This window comes from Nelumbo lutea, chromosome 2 (genome assembly GCF_056320005.1).
Source record: "Nelumbo lutea isolate HS-2025 chromosome 2, American lotus-T2T, whole genome shotgun sequence".
Classification (NCBI taxonomy): Eukaryota; Viridiplantae; Streptophyta; class Magnoliopsida; order Proteales; family Nelumbonaceae; genus Nelumbo; species Nelumbo lutea.
Window position 1 is genome coordinate 112,994,484 of NC_142685.1, and position 23,331 is coordinate 113,017,814.

The 23,331-nt window shown below is 41.5% G+C and overlaps 2 protein-coding genes across 2 annotated transcripts; both read left to right on the plus strand.

Annotated features, from left to right (window-relative positions):
• The first annotated feature begins 1,626 nt into the window (after positions 1-1,626).
• On the plus strand, positions 1,627-4,840 carry LOC148872899 (G-type lectin S-receptor-like serine/threonine-protein kinase SD3-1). Its single transcript, XM_088968401.1, has one exon. It carries the CDS (start codon positions 1,904-1,906, stop codon positions 4,376-4,378), a length of 2,475 nt encoding a protein of 824 aa, XP_088824527.1. The 5' UTR covers positions 1,627-1,903; the 3' UTR covers positions 4,379-4,840.
• Positions 4,841-19,223: 14,383 nt separating this feature from the next.
• On the plus strand, positions 19,224-22,492 carry LOC148872900 (G-type lectin S-receptor-like serine/threonine-protein kinase SD3-1). Its single transcript, XM_088967989.1, has one exon. The coding sequence runs from the start codon at positions 19,665-19,667 to the stop codon at positions 22,137-22,139; it is 2,475 nt and encodes an 824-aa protein (XP_088824115.1). The 5' UTR covers positions 19,224-19,664; the 3' UTR covers positions 22,140-22,492.
• The last annotated feature ends 839 nt before the right edge of the window (positions 22,493-23,331 follow it).

Consider the following 23,331-nt stretch of genomic DNA (forward strand, 5'->3'; position numbering starts at 1 on the left):
TTGATTTGGCAGGTGTGCTGGCGAGCCATTGGTATCAGCATGGAGCTGAAGCATCAACAAATAAAGTTGATGGGATATGACCAAGATGTGGACAAGAGGAAGATGTGAAACACCTCCTTATCAGTTGCTCATTCGCGAAAGCAGTCTGGTTTCAATCCCCATTAGGCTTTATCTATGAGATTGTGGAATCTAGAAACTTAGGTAACTGAATCATGTCTTGGTTTCAAAAGACAAGCTACCCTGATGAGGATACAAATACTTGGGCAACTCTGTCGGTGGTGAGGAAGAGCACTAGTATGTGGAAGGAACTTCTACAACTCATAGAACATTTGGAGCCATAAATTGCAACAAACAATAGACGACACCCCCTCCTAACCAATGGATGAAGGTGAATTGTGATGCAAGCTTTGATGCATCCTCTAGGTGGGCGGGATTCACCTGTGTCATAAGGAACCGGGAAGGGAAAGTTGGTACTCGAGGAGACCGAGTTCGCTGCCAATCAATCGTTGATGGTGAAGGAAAAACCATTCGACTGGGCTACTGGGAATCTCTAAAAGAAGGATTAGACAAAATTCTGGTGGAATCTGATTCTTTAAAAACTGTTTTAGCCATCAATTCCAATAAATAGTCTGATCTTAAGCCCTAAAAAATATATGGTCAGATATTTGTAGCTTCTCATGATATTTTACCCAATCTTAAGTCCTCCACCACGTGAGGAAGACAAATAGGATAATTCATCATTTAGCCCGTGTAAGCCTTTGAATTGATATGTACCTCCTAAAAAATGTGGAATCTGATTCTTTCCCCCGATGGCAAACCATTTTTCTAATTGGTTCGGCGTATTTGAATTGATATGTACCTCCTAAAAATTTTATACTAATGAATTTCTTCGATCTCTATTACCAAAATAAATTCAACACAGTGTCATAATTCAGTCACACATTGAAAATATCTCCAAGCATATACCGGAGGATGTTCCCGATCTGCGGCTGGATTCCCATACTTTTCAAGTGTGTCCGGAGTCTTTGTTTGCAGGGAATCCCGTCTCCGTCCAATCCAATAGGAGGAGAGCCGAGAAGCCAGATTTATGGTAGAGGTAGAGCAATAATGTGGCTATGTATGATGATCGCCTGTATGACATGTGGTTCACACGTACTATTAGATTTCTTGTCCTTTTGCATGAAACCAAATTACACTCCTGCAACGTCCGCACAATTTTCAATAAAAAAAGGCGTAAAATCAAGTCTAGCCTGTTTTGTTAGAAGTGGGATCCGTTCCACACAACGAGCGCCTCATAGTACATCACCGTGCATTGGGAATATCTTTCGTGAATAATAACTAATAAATACGGAAGATATTCCCAATACATGATAGGATATGTGTGCGAGGCGCCTGTGAGGCGCCAGGTGTCAGGAGCAGATCCGGTCTCGTTTTGTTAGGCACACACCATCCAGCCCACTAGGAAAAGAAACTCTGAACTCATCAGAATTAATCCTTTTTAGGCTATTCTTAATTATTTAGATTAACAATTGAGCAAATTTAAATTTTAAAATTTGGGTTTTATTTAATATAACATTCTGCTTAATTAATTCAAGAAAGACTGTTAACCAGCTGTAGAACAAAAATTCCCCCGAGAACTGGTATTTTGAGAGAGAGAAAGCAAAAATGTCAATGGGTTTCTTCAAAAAATGATTTAAGACTTGTTTCTTGTCCTTCTAGCCTAGGCTAGTACCTCTCTACTAATCCCGTTCCCAAGATTCAAATACAGTGTCTCCAGTCTCCCCTCTTGAAAATCTTTGATAAAGCTCACTACTTTTTATCATGCTTTTTAGTTTTATCCCCACCTCAGAACTTTAGCACACCTCATCTGCTTGTTTTCCAACTCTGTGACATTGATTCCTAAATGATTCACTCGGTGGTTCCCGTTGCAATGCATGGGGTCTGGAGAAAGCAGCTCAAACCAAGAGTTAGCATCAGGCATTTCGAAGGTAAGTGCTGCAAGCGCTACTGTTCTGGTGGTTTTGGCTCTATTTTAGCTCTATTTCTTGTTTTGGATTCTTTAGCCTCTGGGTTTTGTGAAGTGCTTCCAATGGTTTCAGTCCCTCTTGGTTTTGTGATATCTGGGTACGGAAGAAGTAGGACCTGGGTGTCTGAGAATGGGGTCTTTGCTTTCGGATTTTTGGATGATTATCAGAAAGAATATGATGGGTTTGTTGTTGGAATACGGTATAACTTGGGAAACAAAGCTGCAAATGTGCCTGTTTGGACTATTGGTGATGGATTTAGGGTTTCTGAGAACTCCACATTGAGGCTTTCCATGGATGGAAGCCTGGTATTGTTTGATAACCTCAGTGCTTTGCTTGTTTGGAGCAGTAATACTAGCAGCATTGGTGTTCAAACTGCAACTCTGCTGGACAATGGCAATCTGGTTCTTCTGGGTAATGAGGGCAAAATACTTTGGGAGAGCTTTAGTAGCCCAACCAACACTCTCCTTCCTGGTCAGTCACTCCATTTCCCTCAAGCCCTTCGAGCGCCTTCAACTAATTCTCTCTCTAGCTATTACAATCTTGTGCTTCGGCGCTCTGGAGGCCTTTCTCTTGTTTGGGAAAACAATGTTACTTACTGGAGCAGCCATTTGACATCCTCTGTTGTTGTCGAGGAAGCAAAATTCCAGGCTAACGGGGTAATTGGACTTTTTGACGCTAATAACAGATCAGTTTGGTTCGAATCAAGCAGGGATTTTAATGACCCATCTGTGGCTTTGAGGCATTTCCGGATGGATGCTGATGGTAACTTGAGAATGTACTCGTGGGATAATAGTGTCCTTACATGGAAGGTGGGATGGCAAGCTCTTGAGAACCAGTGCGATGTTTTTGGTTCATGTGGTCTCTATAGCTTCTGTAAATACAATTCAACAGGACCCGCTTGTGATTGCTTATCAAAGTATTCATGGAATTCTGGAGTTGGCCCTCTTGGAATGGACACTGGTCCTTCTGGGTGCAGGAGAATGGTTGATTTGCAGAGCTGTAAGACAAAAGCAAGCATAATGGTACTCAAGCATACTGTTCTTTACAGTCTTTATCCCCCTCATGATGTTGATATTATGTTAAGTGAGGAGGGTTGCAAAGAGTATTGTTCCAAAGACATTTCTTGTACTGCTGTGACTGCAAAGAATGATGGTTCTGGCATTTGCACTATCAAAAGAACAAACTTTATCAGTGGATATATGGATCCATCTGTCCCTGCAAATTCATTCCTGAAGATCTGTTCTGTTCCAGTGGCAGTTTCTGCCCAAGAAACTAATGCTCATGGAAATGGAGCATCAATTCCCATATCATCAGAAAGATCCGTTTCTCATGTAGAGAGTAGTAAGAATCTAATGGTTGCTATTATTGCAATAGTTTTAATAACAGTATCCGCCTTTCTTACTTTGGAGATGTTTGTCTTCTGGTTCATCCTTCAGAGAAGGCAGATTAAGGCTCAGAGTAGAATCCCCTTTGGGAAGGATGCACAAATGAACCCACATTACAGTGCTCTTATCAGATTATCCTATGAAGAAGTGAAAGATCTGACCACCAACTTCTCAGATCAACTTGGGCAAAGTGTGTTTAAAGGTATCCTACCCAACCGAACACCTGTAATTGCTAAGGTGCTAGATCCTGTTTCATCTTCTGAGAGGGACTTCAGAATGGGAGTTTCTACCTTGGGTGGCACCCACCACCGAAATCTAGTGCCTCTAAAAGGCTTCTGCTTTGAGTCAAAGCACAAAATTCTGATATATGAGTATATACCTAATGGTTCCCTTGACAAATGGCTGTTCAATACAAAGGGGGGAAGAAGCCAATTGAACTGGCACCAGAGGCTTGATATTGCTCTTGGTGTAGCACGAGCCCTTGCGTATTTGCACTCCGAGTGTCAACAATGCATTCCTCATGGCAATCTTAAGCTTGAGAACGTGTTGCTTGATGAGAAGCTAGTTCCTAAGGTGACGGATTTTGGACTCCAGAGATTTCTAGAAAAGGAAGCTGCTGCTTCATCAGAGTCACTACCTGAGAGAGATATCTACATGTTTGGGGAGATGCTGCTACAGATTTTAATGGGAAATAGGGACATACCTAAAGACAACCTGTACACTTTGATTAAAGGGAAGTACAAAACTGAGATAAATAACAGTGTTGTAGAGTGGGAAGGTGTAGAAAGAATGCTTAGAATAGCTCTTTGGTGTATGCATGACCCACCGTTCCTTAGACCTTCTTTTGGGGAAGTTGCTAAAGTATTAGAAGGCACCCTTTCAGTAGATATACCTCCAACTCCTGCTTTTGGAAAGGAGAATAAGATGGATGAGGGAGACATACCTGAGATTGAGGTAGTTTCCTGACTCAAAGTTCAAGAAAGGAGTTATTTTCCTGGGTTTCTGAATTCCAGTGACTGGTTAGGTTGAATTGACTGAAGGCATACCTGTATCAGGCTTTACCATTGAATTGTCTAAACTGATTAGCACCAAAGTTGCACCCTTTTGCTGAATTTGGGGCTCAGTGCTCTCTGCAATCTGGCCCTAAAGACCTATTGATCTCTCCATTGTTTAAGAAACAATGACATCAAGACCAACTGTATGTTTCTGACACCTCTAAGAGCTTAGTCTTTCAGCTTGTATTATATAATTGACCTTTGATTGTAATATAGACTTACAAGCTCTTGGTTGACAGTATTTCTTCAAGTTCCATTTAGGTATTTGGTAATTTGAGCATAACCGCCAAACTATAAATTGAGGGCTCAAATTGTCCGCTGATTGTAATATTGATTCACTGATATGCTAATATCCAGAAATTGATTCTGTAAAGTGGCTGAGTGCATCATCAGTAAATTCCGTGCTAATTGCTCTTTTATGGTCAGTTTCTTAGAGTGAAGTATTAACATAATATCAATTGGATAAATCTATTTTATTAGGAAATTGTCACCAATTCATGGAGTATGACAGAAAGTTTCCAAGCTAGTCTATGTTAGGGGTGAGCAAAGAAAGAAAAAAAAACCGAAAAATTGGTTAATCGAACCGGTTGGTTCGGTGTTTTAAAAAAACCGAAGGTACCAGTTCGGTTTTGGTTAACCAATATAGAGATTCGACAGTTAACCGAACTGACCGGCATACATATATTTCTATATTATATATATATTTATGTATATTATGTATATTATATATATTTTTTATATATTATAAATTAATAAATATTTATTATATATAAGTATATATTTATAATATATGATATATTATTTATTATTTAAAATATAATATTTTATATACATTTGTACTTTTTTATTATATATTTATATATTTTTATAATATATTGTAAAAATTAAAAAACTGAAAAACCGACGAACCGAACTGACGGTTAGCCAGACTGGTCAACCCGTTAACCGACTGGCTTCGGTTCGGTTTCGTTTACCAGTTTTCCAAAAACCTGTAGTACTGGTTCGGTTACCCTAGTCTATGTACTGGTAACTAAGTGCTGAGGTATTTTAGGTCAATTTAGTCTTTCATTTTCTGGCAAGGATTGGTCTAGCTTGCAGAATTGCTAATGAGAAATTAATGAATCAATCCTTATTGCTGATCAGAAAAAAAATGCTAATGAGAATTTGCTTTCGTGAAAGCTTCACAGATGTTTGTCTTTATAGGTGCTTTATATGAAGGCATGAATTCAAATGAACACAATATCAAGAATAAATGTGCTAGAATACCTTAACTTACTGCAAGTAACTATTTAATTTTGCCGCAGGAACCTGGGAATGTTTTAATAAAACACTGACTAACTACTGCAATGAAATTTAAAGCCTTGTCTGAGAATTATCAATCTATGAATTTTCATGTAGGAAATTTTGATTGAAAGTTTCATGGACCTTGTTTTTGTTCCCTATATACACCATAGAGTAATACTAGTTTGGTTATTGAAATAATATCACCTGAAAATTGATCAATAAAAAAAACATTATCACTTCAATGACCAGGAGTTGCTGAGGTGTTGTTTCTCTGAACATGTTAAGTTTATAAAACTAAGATGTCTACTTAATTTACGTCTAAGACTGATAGGGAAGAGGGAAAGGCAATAGAGATAAATGTATAGACATTAGACAAAATGGTTTCATTGCAAAGAAGCACAATGGCTATGGCAAATTTCTATTACCATGCATCTTCTGCTAGTGTCACAAAGGTAATGCATTAGATTGATTTATATCAAGTTAATTTAAAGGATTTTTTTATTTCTATTTTTTAAATGTGTTTTATCAATGTATTCAATTTTGGTGGTCTTGTCATTTTAGTTCTCAGAAAAGATGTAATTCCAATTTTCATAGCATGTTTATCAGTATTTTATGTTGAACAACATTATAAGACTTTCTTTCTTGGTTTTCATGGTAAACCATTTATTTGGTCTTCCATAATCTTATTTTTTTATTAATCATTGGATTAATTGTCATTTGTAGTTGTTTCCGTAATTCCATTTGGTACAAAATGTTAGCATGGTAAACTTGGTTTAACTTCTGTCTTAAACAATAGAATAAAAAATGTTAATGCCATGATTGCCATCACCAGCATTACAGCCTTATCCCAACTCCCAACTATATGGAGTTATCTACATGATTCCTGTTTCATCATTCCATTCTGTTCAGTGCCATATCCAATAAAAAACGTTAATCTTAACTCTGGGAAATATCTCTCAATAATAAGGCTAAAGGACATTAAACACCCCAAATTCTGCTGTAACGCCTTTTCCATTTTCATGGCATTTCTACCACCTTATCCATTGAATTAGTTCAATTATTGGAAAAAAATCCATAAAAGAAGAAAAAGAAGAACAAAAATTTTTATACTCATGGAGTTGTGAAATTAACTTTTAGTCGTCATTACAATTTGCAATCACTTGACTTTTGTGGATTTGTCTTGTCAAGGATCTAAACTAATAATCAATTTTCAAGTCCCAAACCCCCGTGGCCCCAGAGGAAATGTTTCAAACATAAACCCTGTTGAATTTTTTATTCCATTCTTAAAGTTCTTACTTCTGAAGGGTTATTTGGTATACAGAGAGTGGACAACTTGCTAATCATGTGGCTTTCATATATTAATTATTGAATTGTTTATGGTGTCGGGTCTCACCATTACAAATCACATGGTGCTAATGAGATCGGGTCCAAGGATTTCTTCTTGACATACAATTTGAAAACATGTTAGAAGTAAATTAGTATGTCTATACCCCTTCATATTGCTTTCCCTGCATTTTTTCTCTTCTGGGTTTACATCCACAACATGCTCATAATTTGGATAAGTGCTGCAAATTTGTGTTGCTTTTGACAGAGTGGAAGATTTCCTGAATCCAGTGCTGTACAAATTCCTATTATAGGAACTCTGAACTCCTGGCAATTAGTAAGTTTTATCCCTTCTTGAAAATTCTTTGTTTCTTTTTGGCAACAATTTGTGATTTGGACCCTGAATCAACATTTACAGCCAATATACACATGAAGGTTGTACTTTTTTGAGGCTTATAGATGACTTTCATGAGTTGACAAATCTGTTTCTGAGTTTTTTCTACTATATCATTCATTTGGCTATGTCCCACCTATGCAGAACATTAATGTACCTTTGCAGTCAAAAGTACAAAGCATGCCTATGATAATTCAATATTGCTTTTTTTTTCTTTTTCTTTTTTGGTAATGTTAAAATCACAATGAGCATTGGTATTAATTAGTGGGTTTTACTAGCTAGTGACTTCAGGCTAGTGGGCTTTTAAAATGGAGCATTGTAAAAAAAAAAAAAAGAAAAGATTAATTTTCTTTCAGTGAAAAAACCATGTATCAGAATAATCTTATGTAGGAAACTTACTTCAACCATTTAAAACTCTGGAGAATTCAGAAAAGAAAATTCTATTAATTGTAGTGAGTACAGTAATTTCTTTATCATATACAGATTTCATTACCTTTCTTTCAGAAAAAAAGTTGTGTTGCCTCCAGTAAACATTTTTTTACCAGTATTTTTCTATTTTGGAGCATAATATATTTGATGCCAACCCCCCAGTTGGCAAAATCCTTTTTTTTTTTCCTGAACAGTTAGATGCCTTTGTCATTGCCTTGAGAAAATGGTTGAGAAGGTAGTCAAGTTGATTTTTTTGATCATTGAAAAGAAAATTTTATTATCAAAATATGTAACTTCCAGTTGTTAAGTTGATTGGGCAGCGAAGCTTTTTTTTCCCCCCCTGCTATATAATTCCTCAACACCCCCTGAGGAACTGGTCATGAAACCATCCAATGATTTTGTTGTGTTGTCTGTACGTTTATATGGACCTATTATTTATTTAATTAGTGATTAGATGTTTACCTAATTGGTTGAAGTAGTAAGAATTGATTTAAGTGCTCATAATTTAATGGATATGGCACTAAACAGAACAGAATGTCAAACAGGATTCATGTAGCTGACCCCATATATGTTGTCTGTGTGCTTATATATCTGTGTCTTGCTTTTCATAATGAGCTTCATGTTGTTGGCAGTGCCCCCTATAGTCCACTGGAGCTGGAATGTTGTAAGACAATTATCATGTTTTGCTCCAGGTATTGGTCTCACATTGGGAACTGCAGTAGCTGTTCTATTGCAATTTAAGGTCTCAAAAGTGCTGGAAGGCCTACAACTAGGGGTCTCAAATGCCCTCATATGGTGGATGGTCATTGCAGTTAACATTACTGCTGCAGTTTCTTTTAGGGGTCCACACTCAAATTTCCATTGCCCTTTTGCAGTTAAAATTATATACAGCCCTCAAATGAACTTGTGTGAATATGAATTTAGAAAGACAATGTTTTTGGTGCTGATTACATTGACGGTGATTGTCCAATTAATATTCATCCTCGAAGGTGGTTGGGATTGTTTAAACAGCTCTGGTTGATGGGGTCTATGTCTGAATCCTCAATTTGTTATTTCAGTGTTATTACATCAGCTTTAAAATCATAATCAGGTCACACTATTACCCCCTCTTCTTTCTCTTTGTGGTTATATTACTTGTGTATGGCATAAGTTGCAGTCGTGGTGTCACTCTCACGCAAACAGCTCTGAAAATCACATGCCAAAGTTTGCATACCTCCGTTGTCGGGGGGGCAAGGGGCTCTTATAGTCACTTCGCGTACTCATCCCGAGGCCCTTGTCAGATCGGGTATGATTACCCTTGCGCTTGTCAACTCGGCCGTCGTCCCTTCTGCTGAGACAGAACCGTCTCTGCCTAACCGTCTAACTGGAGATGGCAGCGTCAGTGGCGGTGGCAGGTGGCCGTTTAGAGTGCTGCTGCCAAAACGTCAGATCCCAAGTCAGTCAGGTGTGGCGCCCTCGGGCACGGACTTCCTTGGTGCCAGGCATGGTACGACTTGTTTGGCTTTGGTGCCTAGAAGATGATGCGAAGTGCTGAGCGAGGCGGTCTTGAGCTCGGAGGTATCCCGAACTGTAACAAGGTGGGTCAGTTCGGCGAAGTGTGTCCCCAGCTGTTACAAGGTGGCAGTTCGGCGAAGTCTACCCCGAGCTGTTACAAGGTGGGTCAGTTCGGCGAAATGTATCCCGAGCTGTTACAAGGTGGAAATTCGGCGAAGTCTACCCCGAGCTATTACAAGGTGGTCAGTTCGGCGAAGTCTACCCCGAGCTGTTACAAGGTGGGTTAGTTCGGCGAAGTGTGTCCCCTTGTTCCCGCATAGGCTTGACCCCTTTTGCCGAGCTGTCGTTGCTGCCACGTGTCTCATAATAAAGAGGTCGGGCCAAATCTTCCTTCATCAATTGCCCCCCACTCCTTGCGCCGAGGGCCTTGCCATGGTGCGGGGAGTTTTCACGAGGTGGTTGTAGGTTTGTCCCGTCCTTCAAACCTTCACTGTATGAGATGCTTTTGCTAGGGTTTTTTTTCGGTTTTCGAGAAGGCTGGAAGCGTGCCTTACTCAAGAACGCTGGTGGTTGTGACCGTGCGTTTTAAATTTCAAACCAACTCGCGCTGCTGGGACGTGACAGCGGGTCATTTCAAAAAGGCACGCCACTGTTATACGTTCACCGTCGACTGTCAGGGAGATGTGCGGCGCGTCAGATTCGAAAAGACGCGTGTCGAAGCGACGTCGGTTTCAAAAAGACGTGCTGACGTTTCACTTTTTTCGGAAAGACATGCGCCAATCACGTCTCGACTTTAACGGTTGCGCGGTTTGTAAGAACGTGGGCCGTCGGATCGTCTTTAGTCTGTACGGTCGATTCTTGGTTACTGTAGCTATAAATAGTGGGGGACCCCGGTTGGTTTGTCACTTCTGCGGTTGTCTATCGAGTTCGCGTCCAACCTTCCAACTCGCGTCTGAGTCTCTTCCAGCTCGCGTCAAGGCTGGTTATACAGTCTTCACGGTTCTTTAGCTTGTTCTTCAAACTTTCCGGTGAGTGCTTTCTTGAATCTATCTTTTCCCCAATGTCTAGCTTTGATAGATCAGACGATTCTTCGAGTAGGGCCGACGTAGGTTCCACCAACCGAGCCGTGTCCCCAGACTGCCTCAGTAATCCTGAGGTGGAGCTTGAAGACTATGAACTAGTGGGCCGAGTTGCTTCGGGCAGTTTGGCGTCTACCTCCCGCCGAGGTCGAATGCTAGACAGGTTTGGTCCTTCGACCATGACGCCTGAGGGGCTTCAATCCATACTTCTGTCCTACAATCTTCCTGGGGGGTACACATATTTCATTCCTTCGGGTAGCTTTCCTTGGGAACACGGTCCCGACGAGATCGTGATTTTTTGAGAGCAGCTCGCTGCAAGGTTGCGACTTCCTTTCCATCCCCTTCTCGTCGAAGTCATAAACCACTTCGGTGTCACCATTGGCCAGATTCATCCGAACTCTATTCGGAACCTGGTGGGGACGATATCCCTTTTTTGCGAGCAGAACTTCCCCTTGGACTTAGAGATATTCTCCTCTATCTTGATGCTCAAGAGACAGGCGGGTCCTCATCCTGGGGGAGACGGGCGTATTACCTTACTCCTCGCCAGGGTTTTAAGCTTCTGCACGATCTCCCTAACAAGGTCCCGACGTGGAAGCGAGAATACTTCGGCGTGCGAAGTGCACAAGGATGGCCCTTTCAGACCGGGTGGGGTGAGGCCGCTCCCGACTCGGGCGTAACTCTTGATAAAGAGACGGTGAAGGGTCTCCTGCAGTGGGCACGGCAAGGCTAAAAGTGCCACCACTACTTAACGGAGGCTAAGCTTTTTGCAGCCGGCCTGAGTTCGGGTAGGTTTCTGGCTATGCGGTTTCTTGCTTGCTCTGTTCCTTCATTTTTTCTGATGTCGAACTCGTTCTGCAGGTGTGATGGATGCGGAGAGAACTCGCGGCGGGCGTTTGTTCCAAGGTATGAAGAGGAGGAAGCGGTTCGCCAAGCGAACTCGTAATGAGCTACCCCTGGATGAGGAGCCCCAAGCCCCAGACCATATGACAGAGGATCTGCCTAGGGAGCCCGAAGTGACTCCACCGGTGCACGAGACTGCCGGGGCGCCTTTCGCTGAAACCACTCATACGGGCGCTCCTACGTACTCAAGTGCTCCTCACTCCGGGTCTGCTCATACGCGGGCTGGGCCCTCAGGCTCAGGAGCTCAAGGGGAGTTTAGGAGCGTGTTGATGCCGAACTACGCTCTTCAAAAGAGTAGGGATGCTACTTTCCCCGAGGAGGTCGCGGCGTGGACCGATCTTCCCCTGAATCAGGTCGCTTGCCGCGCCATAACACATGCCATGGTGGTAAGTGAGATTCTTTTTTTTTTAATTCCGTTGCTTCTGTTGTCTTTTTGCTCACTTGTTTCTTTTGGTAGGTGAATTCTTCGATTCATGCCTTGGAGGCCCAAGTGGAGAGGAGCTCGCGACAGGCGCGAGCTGTTGAGGCTGCTGCTCATGCTACTGAAGAAGCCTTCCGTGCTGCAGAGGCAAATACCCGGGCTGCTAAGGCGGCTGCTTACGCTGCTGAAAAGGCTACTCGCGTCGCGATGGCCAGACAGGCGAGTTCTCAGCGTGACGCCGAGGCCATGGGGGTAGTTGTCAAGTACATGGCGGACTTGAAGTTGGATTTGCAGCACCAAGTCGAGTATCTTCAGGAGGACATTAGGGAGAGAACACAGATTTTCTCCCAAGGCATTGAAGATGCCAAAAAGAAGGCAGTTGAAGACTACATTGCCTCCCCGCATTTTGACGACCTGATGGTGGACTCTTACAAGAGGGGGTTCAAGTTGAGCCGGTGGATGATCCGGAATACATACCCCGACCTCGATGTAAGTGCCATAACCACTTCGCGCATAACTCAGGAGATGGCCAATGCTGCCGATGGCGAGCTGGACTCTGAAGGAGAGGCAGGGCCTTCGGGTGTTGTTGAAGTGCCTTCCGATGGCGAAGAAGTGGCTCCGGGCATGTAATTTTTTTTTGCTAGTGTACTTTTTCTTGCAATGGAGTGTCTTTTTCCCCTTGCTCATCTTCCCCTTGCTCAAATTTCCGTGGCCTTTTATGCCGCGAACTGATTTTTTGCCGAGCTGATAATGTGCTGAAGTTCCTCGGCTTGCCTTGTGGCACATGGCCTGATTTCGTCCACTTCGCTAGGTGGTTTATAGGTAGTATCGCCTCAAGTTCACGATGTTCCATGTTCGTGGTACTCGTTTGCCTTCCAAGGTTTCGAGTTCATATGCGCTCCCGAGCGCTGTTTTTACTTTATGGGGCCCTTCCCAATTAGGTCCAAGCTTGCCGACGCCGGGTTCGGGCACCATAATTTTTCGGAGGACCTGGTCGCTGACTTGGAAGCTTCGTCGCTTTACTCTGCTATTGTAGTAGTGAGCTACGTGCTGCTGGTATGTCGCTGTCCGGATGTGCGCGAGGTCCCTTACCTCGTCCAGTAGGTCGAGGTTGGTGCGTAACTCGTCTCCGTTCGTCCGATCGTCGTATGTTTCTAATCGCAACGTTGGTATTTTGATTTCCGCCGGGATCACCGCTTCAGTGCCGTAGGTGAGGTTGAAGGGGGTTTCTCCCGTGGCTGCTTTTTCGGTCGTTCGGTGAGCCCATAAGACACTTGGTAGCTCTTCGGCCCACAATCCCTTAGCTCAATCCAGGCGTGCTTTCAGTCCACGCAGGATGGCTCTGTTCATTACTTCCGTCTGACCGTTTGCCTGTGGGTGCGCGACTGACGTGAAATTTTGCCGAATCCCCATGTCCTGGCACCACTCTTGGAACTTGATATCCTCGAACTGTTTGCCGTTGTCGGAAATTAGAACCCGAGGTAATCCGAACCGACATACTATGTTCTTCTAAAAGAAGTTCTGTATGTTTCGGGCCGTAACAGTTGCCAGAGGTTCGACTTCTATCCACTTCGTAAAATAATCTACCGCAACAACTAAGAATTTTCTCCCGCCTGTTGCCGGTGGGAATGGCCCAAGGAGGTCGATGCCTCATTGTGCAAAGGGCCACGGGCTGGCGAGGTATTTGAGGTCGGAGGCAGGTTGATGGTGGATGTTAGCGTGCTTCTGACACTTGTCGCATTTTCTGACGAGCTCGACAACTTCTGCCTTCATCGTTGGCCAGTAGTATCCTTGTCGAAGTGCCTTTTGGGCGAGTGCTCTACCCCCCAAGTGTCCGCTGCACAGGTCTTCATGAGTGTCGCGGAGTACAAACTCGGCTTCGGTAGGTCGCAGGCACCGCAAATAGGGGAGCGTGTACGACCGTCGGTATAACCGTTCGTCTATTATGACATATTTGGCCGCCTGGCGCTGCACCCTTTTGGCGGCATTGCGTTCTACAGGGAGGGTTCCGTCTATCAGGAAGCTCGCGAGTGGATCGATCCAGCTTGGCTCTGCTTCTAAGATGGGAGCGACCTCCTCTGTCCCCCCGAGAATACTAGGCCGAGGTAAGTCCTCTATGTACACAGTTCTCATATTGTTGTGACTCGTGCTGGCTAACCGGGACAGGGCATCGGCCGAGGTAAGTCCTCTATGGAGCGCGATCCGGCTGGTCTTAGCTGTCCGCTGCCTTGCTTTCGAACGGGGTAGCAGGGATCCTGAAACGGGAGAGATGGGAAAGCTCCGGGGTGAACCCGGTGTAGAGGCTCCGAAGCTCAAGTTAGAATCTTTCGAAAGCAAGGTAATACCAGATAGCGCAAAGTTTGCATACCTCCGTTGTCGGGGGGCAGAGAGCTCTTATAGTCACTTCGCATACTCGTCCCGAGGCCCTTGTCAGATTGGGTATGATTACCCTTGCGCTTGTCAACTCGGCCGTCGTCCCTTCTGCTGAGACAGAACCGTCACTGCCTAACCGTCTAACTGGAGATGGCGGCGTCAATGGCGGTGGCAGGTGGCCGTTTAGAGTGCTGCTGCCAAAACGTCAGATCCCAAGTTAGTCAGGCATGGCGCCCTCGGGCACGGACTTCCCTGGTGCCAGGCATGGTACGACTTGTTTGGCTTTGGTGCCTAGAAGATGATGCGAAGTGCTGAGCGAGGCGGTCTTGAGCTCGGAGGTATCCCGAACTGTAACAAGGTGGGTCAGTTCGGCGAAGTGTGTCCCGAGCTGTTACAAGGTGGCAGTTCGGTGAAGTCTACCCCGAGCTGTTACAAGGTGGGTCAGTTCGGCGAAATGTATCCCGAGCTGTTACAAGGCGGCAATTCGGCGAAGTCTACCCCGAGCTGTTACAAGGTGGTCAGTTCGGCGAAGTCTATCCCGAGCTGTTACAAGGTGGGTTAGTTCGGCGAAGTGTGTCCCCTTGTTCCCGCCTAGGCTTGACCCCTTTTTCCGAGTTGTCGTTTCTGCCACGTGTCTCATAATAAAGAGGTCGGGCCAAATCTTCCTTCATCACTAGAGATTGCAAATCCTTGTATTTTATATGTATTTATATTGTATATATTTATATTTGTACTCTTCCCAAATTGAGCCTTAATAATACAAAGTAAAATTGTAAAGTAACTGTTTGGGAGTGTTTGGGCCGGGACTAAACTAGGGGTGACCATGGGCCAAGCTTTGCACTTATGATAAGGGCTATAACTTAGGCCTGGGCCCGGCCCGGCCCAAGGTGTTGGGCCTGAATCATAAGCCCTAGCCCGAGTCTATACAGAACCAGGCCGGGACTAAACTAGGGGTGATGATAGACCGGGCTTTGCATTTATGATAAGGGCTATAGCTTAGGCCCGGGCCCAAGGTTCCGGGCCTAAACCATAAGCCCTAGCCCAAGTTTATATAGGCCCGGGCCGGATTGGGCCTGATTCTGGGCCAATGTCACTCATATGTAAAACATTATATATCTATATGTTAAATGACATAACATGCATATAAATTTATTTTATACATTATATAATATAAAATATTACATATAATATAAATTATACATGTCATTTTATAATATTTATATATAAAATATATAATATAATGTAAAATAACATGTATACATTATACACAAAATGTGCAAGTTTATGTATATGTGGGCCAGGCCGGGCTTAAAGTATTAAGCCCAAGCCCGGCCCTAAAATTTGTGGGTTTGATGTGGACCCAGGCATGGGCCGGGCATGATTCTGGGCCAATGTCACTCATATGTAAAACATTATATATCTATATATTAAATGACATAACATGCATATAAACTTATTTTATACATTATATAATATAAAATATTACATATTATACATGTCATGTTATAATATTTATATATAATATAATGTAAAATAACATGTATACATATGTATAAATTATACACAAAATGTGCAAGTTTAAGTATATGCGGGCCAGGCCGGACTTGAAGTATTAAGCCCAAGCCCGGCCCTGAAATTTGCGGGCCTAATGTGGGCTCGGGCCCAGACCGAGCTTGAACACAAAACGCAGGCCCAAGCCTGGAATTTCCAGGTCGGGCCGGGCTGGGCCGGGTTGAAATGATCACTCCTAGATTAAACCAATAAGTAGGGTGTTTATAGGTTGGGTTGGGTCAGTTTAGTCATTTTCTTCAACCAACCCGACCTAGTTGGTTTATTCATTGATTAAATCGAAACCGATTGACCCTGAAGCAAAACTGACCCAAATCATGGGCTTATTTTTTAAGCTTTTTTTTTCTTGGGCTGCAAGACCCCTATGTATTGAGATAGGTTTATAGTCAACCCAGGCCCAATCTAAAGATTTGGGCCTAAGGCCTGAGCTTGGAGCTTGCCTGAGGTTAAGCCCGATTTTTTCAACCTAAGCCCAGCCTGTATAATTTGATGCACTTGGGTTCGGTTCGATAACTAACTTCATTACTTCAATTCTATGCCACTTCTTATACATGGTATAATGACTCTATGGTACATTTGGAAAATGAGGAGCAAAGTCTATATGGAATATACTTATTTCTCTCACAGATCGATTATACTAGCTATAAAAGCTCATGTATCTGACCTTATAAGATTCTTGTTATTGCATAATGTGGATGAGCATCCTACTACTACTTTGACCGCTAGAACAAAGCTTGTTATTCGAAACTAGGTAGGTGGTTTCATGTAAGGGTGTTAATGGACCGATTTTGTATTGGATGAACCAATAAGACATATTGGACTGGACTAATCCGATCCAAAATATTTATTAAATTGGATTGGACCAAATCCGTATGTAATAAATTTATATTGGATTGGATTGGATTAAGCCAATATCTGATTCATTGATATAAGATAAGAATATATGTATTATTGAACCGGATTTAGGTTAAAACCAATCTAAATCAAAATGAATTTGAACAGATTGGACAGTTCAGACATTGAATTTGGCCAATCCAATTTAGTCCAAAATACCCATTAAATTGGATTGGACCTGATCCATTTATAATGGACTCGCATTGGACTGGATCGGATTTCCAGTCCAATTGACACCCCTAGTTTCGTGGTTGTCCAAGCCTTGAATGCTTGTTCCTCCTCTCTAGCTTGCCAGGTCGATGACTATGGATAACATTATTCTCGAAAGTGAAGCCAAGTTAATCATCCAATCTCTTCTTTCCTCTGATTCTAACCCTTCGTGGAGATTAGGCATTACATTGATTGCAAAATGTAGGACAATTGCTCAGCCTTTCTCCTCTCTTGCTTTCTCATATACATTTTATACATGTAATCGTGCAGCCCATGGGCTTGCCAAGTATGCTTTCAAGCTGTCAAGTATAAAATCTCTAGACGTGGTCATCCACTTCAAAATTTATCAGGTCTGTAGTGTTTGGATGAGTGTAATCATTTATTGTTTGATGAACGAACTGTGATTTTTGGCTATATATATACTTTTATATTTATATATGTATGAATATATATCTAGTTAGGTCAGGTTCAGGTTGCAACAAAGTTGGGTCAAATTTGGATTACCTATAGGCTAGGTCCAAACCCAATTCAAGGACTGAAAATCCAAATCCATCCATGTAAAATTTTGAACCGATTTAGGCTCTGGGTTGGTTCACCCAAATTGCATACCTTTATTTTATTTTATTAGTAGCATGTCTTGGCCCGTCACATCATGTTGAAAAAACTTATACTATCCCTATTTGAAATAGTGTTTTTAAGTACTAAACATTCAGGTTTCATCTTAATACCATTTACATTTAAATATCAAATAAACCATAAAAACGCCCATTTTTTAAATATTTTTAGATATAATTTTTTTTAATTTTCAAACATCAGACTTATTAGCTTTTTCTCAGGGTTTTTGAACTGAGGTGGTGTTTGATAACTCTTTTCAGAGGTCTGACGTCTGAAATATCTTCTTTTCACATGCCAAGCTCATTTGGTAGTGCATCTGAAATATGATCTTAAATTGTAAGACCCAAACCCGTTACTTAACACGCTTAGATGCGTTTTAGACGTGGCATAAAGTTGAAAAATACCCATATTTTAACCCAATAAAAGCCCCATTCTCTCTCTCTCTCTCTCTCTCTCTCTCTCTCTCTCTCTCCTGTCTTCCCGCCACCGTTGCTGCAACACTCAGAGGCAACGATTAACACCCAAATCCAACGAGTCAATAACGGAAAGTCGGAAATCAACATTGAGAGGCTCAGAAGGCAGAAAGGGCCTGAGGCTCGACAGAGTGACGTTGTCTCTACCAAACCTCGAACCTTCCATTTTTTCTAGATTATGAACTTTCTTCCCTCTCTTCTTCTTCTTCTTTCCCGTCACCATTGTTGCAACTCTCAGTAGTGACGTGTCTTCTATTCCTCTCTCTCTCTCTCTCTCTCTCTCTCTCACACGCACACACACACACACACACACACACCCACACACACACACACATACACCTATCTTCTAGCCACCGCCGTTGCAACTCTCATTAGTAGCGGTAGTTTTTTCCAATTTTATTCTTATTTGAATAAATTATTTTTTATTTTTTATAAATTATATTTGTATTAATTATTAATTATTTTAATTTTTATTAATTATTAAATATTTTAATAGTTTTAAGATATTAAATTGATAATTAATAAAATTTTTATTGCTCCATGGTCTTTATTACTATTTTCATTATTATTTTAACTCTTAATAATTTAATTTTAATTTATAAATTAATATGTATTTTTCAATTTTATTCTTATTTTAATAAATTATTTTTTATTTTTTATAATTTATTCATATTTTCAATATTATTTTAAATTTAATAAATTATTTTTTATGAAATAATGCAAATTAAACTCAAAATTATCAAATAGCCTATTTTAGAGATAAAATAGTAAAATTAATAAAATTCAGATGCTAAAAATTTGATCCAACACAAATAATCTTTTATATTTAAGTTTCTAAAAAGTAAAAAAATAATTATGTCTCTTTTCATATTCCAAACACTTTTAATATCCTTTTAACTTTTTAAATTTCTAATTTATGAAACGCCGCCTGATGCAAAGTGCAAACAAAGTAAAAACTGCAAACCCGATCCACATTTTGAGTTTTGTTCAGTCCAACCAGCGCCACTTTGCTTTGCACTTCTTCATCGAAGAAATCAACCACCAATGAACGAGGCTTCGATGAGTGAGTCAGTGGAGAAGAGCAGGGTGGGGCGGTCCGTCCAATGGGACGAGAACCAAGGAGCCAAAGTTTCTGATGGAGCGAGAGAGATGATGTGGGTTGGAATGACATGTGGCTCATACGTACTGTTGGGTTTCTTGTCCTTTTGCATGAAACCAAATACACTCCTGCAACGTCCGTACAATCCTCAGCAAAAAAAGACGTAAAATCTGTCTGCTTTCACCCTTTCATCTAGCCTGGCCTGGTGTGGTAGGCACCGTTGAGCGAGGCAGCGACGAGCCCACTTGAAAAAGCAAGTCATTTGATTGATTATTGCTAGTTTAGATTAACAGGCGAACAAGTTTAAATTTGGATTTTATTTATTATAATAATTTGCTTAATCCAAGAAAGACTGTTGCCAGATGCAGAACAAAAATTCCCTAGAATTGGTACTTGAGTGGGAGAAAGCCAGAATGTCGATGGTTTTCTTCAAAAAAGATTTGAGACTTGTTTGTTGTCCTTCTGGTTCTGGGCTACTCCCTCTACCAATCCCGTCCCCATGACTCAAATACAGTCTCCCCTCTTGAAAATCTTTGATAAAGCTCACTAATTTTCGTCATGCTTTTGAGTTTTATCTCCACCCCAGAACTTTAGCACACCCTATCTGCTTGTTTTTCGACTCTGTGGCATTGACTCCTAAATGACTCACTCGGTGGTCTCCGTTGCAATGCATAGGATTTGGAGAAAGCAACTCAAATCAAGAGTTACCATCAAGCATTTCGAAGGTAAGCGCTGTAAACGCTACTGTTCTGGTGGTTTTGGCTCTATTTTAGCTGTATTTCTTGTTTTGGGTTCTTGGGTATCTGGGTTTTGTGAGGTGCTTCCAATGGTTTCAGTCCCTCTTGGTTTTGAGATATCTGGGTATGAAAGAAGTAGGACCTGGGTGTCCGAGAATGGGGTCTTTGCTTTCGGGTTTTTGGACGATTATCAGAAAGATTATGATGGTTTTATTGTTGGCATACGGTATAACTTGGGAAACATAGCTGCAAATGTGCCTGTTTGGACTATTGGTGGTGGGTTTAGGGTTTCTGAGAACTCCACGTTTAGGCTTTCCATGGATGGAAGCTTGGTATTGTTTGATAACCTTAGTGGTTTGCTTGTTTGGAGCAGTAATACTAACAGCGTGGGTGTTCAAACCGCAACTCTGATGAACAATGGCAATCTAATTCTTCTGGATAATCAGGAGAAAATACTTTGGGAGAGCTTTAGTAGCCCAACAAATACACTCCTTCCTGGCCAGTCACTCCATTTCCCTCAAGCCCTTCGAGCGCCTTCAACGAGTTCAATTTATAGCTATTACAAACTTGTGCTTCAGCGCTATGGAGGCCTTTCTCTTGTTTGGGAGAACAATGTGACTTACTGGAGTAGCCATTTGACATCCTCTGTTGTTGTCGAGGAAGCAAGATTCCAGGCTAACGGGGTCATTGAACTTTTTGATTCTTATAACAGATCAGTTTGGTTCGAATCAAGCAGGGATTTTAATGACCCATCTGTGGTTTTGAGGCATTTCCGGATGGATGCTGATGGTAACTTGAGAATGTACTCGTGGGATAATAGTGTCCTTACATGGAAGGTGGGATGGCAAGCTCTTGAGAACCAGTGCGATGTTTTTGGTTCATGTGGTCTCTATAGTTTCTGTAAGTACAATTCAACTGGACCTACTTGTGATTGCTTATCCAAGTATTCATGGAATTCTGGAGCTGCCCCTCTTGGAATGGACACTGGGCCTTCTGGGTGCAGGAGAATGGTTGATTTGCAGAGCTGTAAGACAAAAGCAAGCATAATGGTACTCAAGCATACTGTTCTTTACAGTCTTTATCCCCCTCATGATGTTGATATTGTGTTAAGTGAGGATGGTTGCAAAGAGTATTGTTCCAAAGACATTTCTTGTACTGCTGTGACTGCAAAGAATGATGGTTCTGGCATTTGCACCATCAAAAGAACAAACTTTATCAGTGGGTATATGGATCCATCTGTCCCTGCAAATTCATTCTTGAAGGTCTGTTCTGTTCCAGTGGCAGTTTCTGCCCAAGAAACTAATGCTCGTGGAAATGGAGCATCAATTCCCATATCATCAGAAAGATCCATTTCTCATGTAGAGAGTAGTAAGAATCTAATGGTTGCTATTATTGCAATAGTTTTAATAACAGTATCCGCCTTTCTTACTTTGGAGATGTTTGTCTTTTGGTTCATCCTTCAGAGAAGGCAGATTAAGGCTCAGAGTAGAATCCCCTTTGGGAAGGATGCACAAATGAACCCACATTACAGTGCTCTTATCAGATTATCCTATGAAGAAGTGAAAGAACTGACCACCAACTTCTCCGATCAACTTGGGAAAAGTGTGTTTAAAGGTATCCTACCCAACCAAACTCCTGTAATTGCTAAGGTGCTAGGTGCTGTTTCATCTTCGGAGAGGGACTTCAGAATGGGAGTTTCTACCTTGGGTGGCACCCACCACCGAAATCTAGTGCCTCTAAAAGGTTTCTGCTTTGAGCCAAAGCACAAAATTCTGATTTATGAGTATATACCCAATGGTTCTCTTGACAAATGGCTGCTCAATACAAAGGGGGGCAGAAGCCAATTGAACTGGCACCAGAGGCTTGATATTGCTCTTGGTGTGGCACGAGCCCTTGCATATTTGCACTCTGAATGTCAACAATGCATTCCTCATGGCAATCTTAAGCTTGAGAACGTGTTGCTTGATGAGAAGCTGGTTCCTAAGGTGACGGATTTTGGACTTCAGAGATTTCTAGAAAAGGAAGCTGCTTCTTCATCAGAGTCACTACCTGAGAGAGATATCTACATGTTTGGAGAGATGCTGCTACAGATTTTAATGGGAAATAGGGACATACCTAAAGACAATCTGTACACTTTGGTTAAAAGGAAGTACAAAGCTGAGATAAATAACAGTGTTGTAGAGTGGGAAGGCATAGAAAGAATGCTTAGAATAGCTCATTGGTGTATGCATGACCCACCATTCCTTAGACCTTCCTTTGGGGAAGTTGCTAAAGTATTAGAAGGCACCCTTTCAGTAGATATACCTCCAACTCCTGCTTTTGGAAAGGAGAATGAGATGGATGAGGTTGACATAACTGAGATTGAGGTTGCTTCCTGACTCAAAGTTCAAGAAAGGAGTTATTTTCCTGGGTTTCTGAATTCCAGTGACTGGTTAGGTTGAATTGACTGAAGGCATACCTGTATCAGGCTTTACTGTTGAGTTGTCTAAACTGATTAACACCAAAGTTGCACATTTTTTTTTTCGAATTTGGGGTTCAATGTTTTCTGCAATCAAGCCCCAAGGACCTATTGATCTCTCCATTGTTTAAGAAACAATGACACTGAGACCAACTGTATGTTTCTAACTCCTTTATAGAACGTAGTCTTTCAACCTGTATTATATTGTTGTGCTTTGATTGTAATTTACACTTACAAGTTCTTGGTTAACAATATTTCTTCAAGTTCCAATTAGGTATTTGGTAATTTGAGCATAACCATCGTACTTTAAAATGATAGGCTCAAATTCTCTGCTGATTGTAATATTGATTCACTGATAATCTAAATTGCTAATATCCAGAAATCAAGTGTAAAGTGGTTGAGTTTATCATCGGTAAATTCTATACTAATTGCTATTTTATGGTCAATTTCTTTCCTGAGATTGAAGTATTAAAATAATATCAGGTTGTTAAATCTGTTTTATTATGAAATTGTAATCAATTCATTGATTGCTTGTCTGCTTGCTCCAGTTGGTGCCTGACAGAAAGTAGCCAAGCTAGTCTATGTATTGATAATTAAGTTTTGAGGCATCAAGTATCAGATGTTGATTGACTGCACAGTGTATTTGAGGTGAATTTTAGTATTTCTTTTCTGGCAAAGACTGGACTAGCTTGTAGGAAAGGATATGTAAATTTAATAATAATGGGAGGGGGTGCATCCGGAGCCTAATGTGATGAGCGATACCAATGGAGTTGGTCAATGTGGAAATTGACCAAACTATTGTGGGTAAATCACTTACCTATGGAGGAGGAAAATTGGCCAAACTATTGTGGGACTAAGATGCCCCTGCCAGCACACAAAAGTTAGGGCTCTTTTGGGAAATTGTCTCATTTACCCTGCTAAAATTTCCCAACAAAAGAACACAGGTAAATGCCTTTACCCTGGGAAATGTTACCTATGTAACACTTTGCTAGGTAAATACATTTACCCAGGTAAACAACTTTCTGAAAAATGAACGAGGCCTAAATAAAATAGTTGTAAGGGCAACTATGTTATACGGAACATAGTGTTGGGAAGTCAAGAAATAACGTGTC

Coding starts and splice junctions, on each gene's coding strand:
- LOC148872900 (XM_088967989.1), top strand. CDS start 19,665: ATGACTCACTCGGTGGTCTCCGTTGCAATGCATAGGATTTGGAGAAAG.
- LOC148872899 (XM_088968401.1), top strand. CDS start 1,904: ATGATTCACTCGGTGGTTCCCGTTGCAATGCATGGGGTCTGGAGAAAG.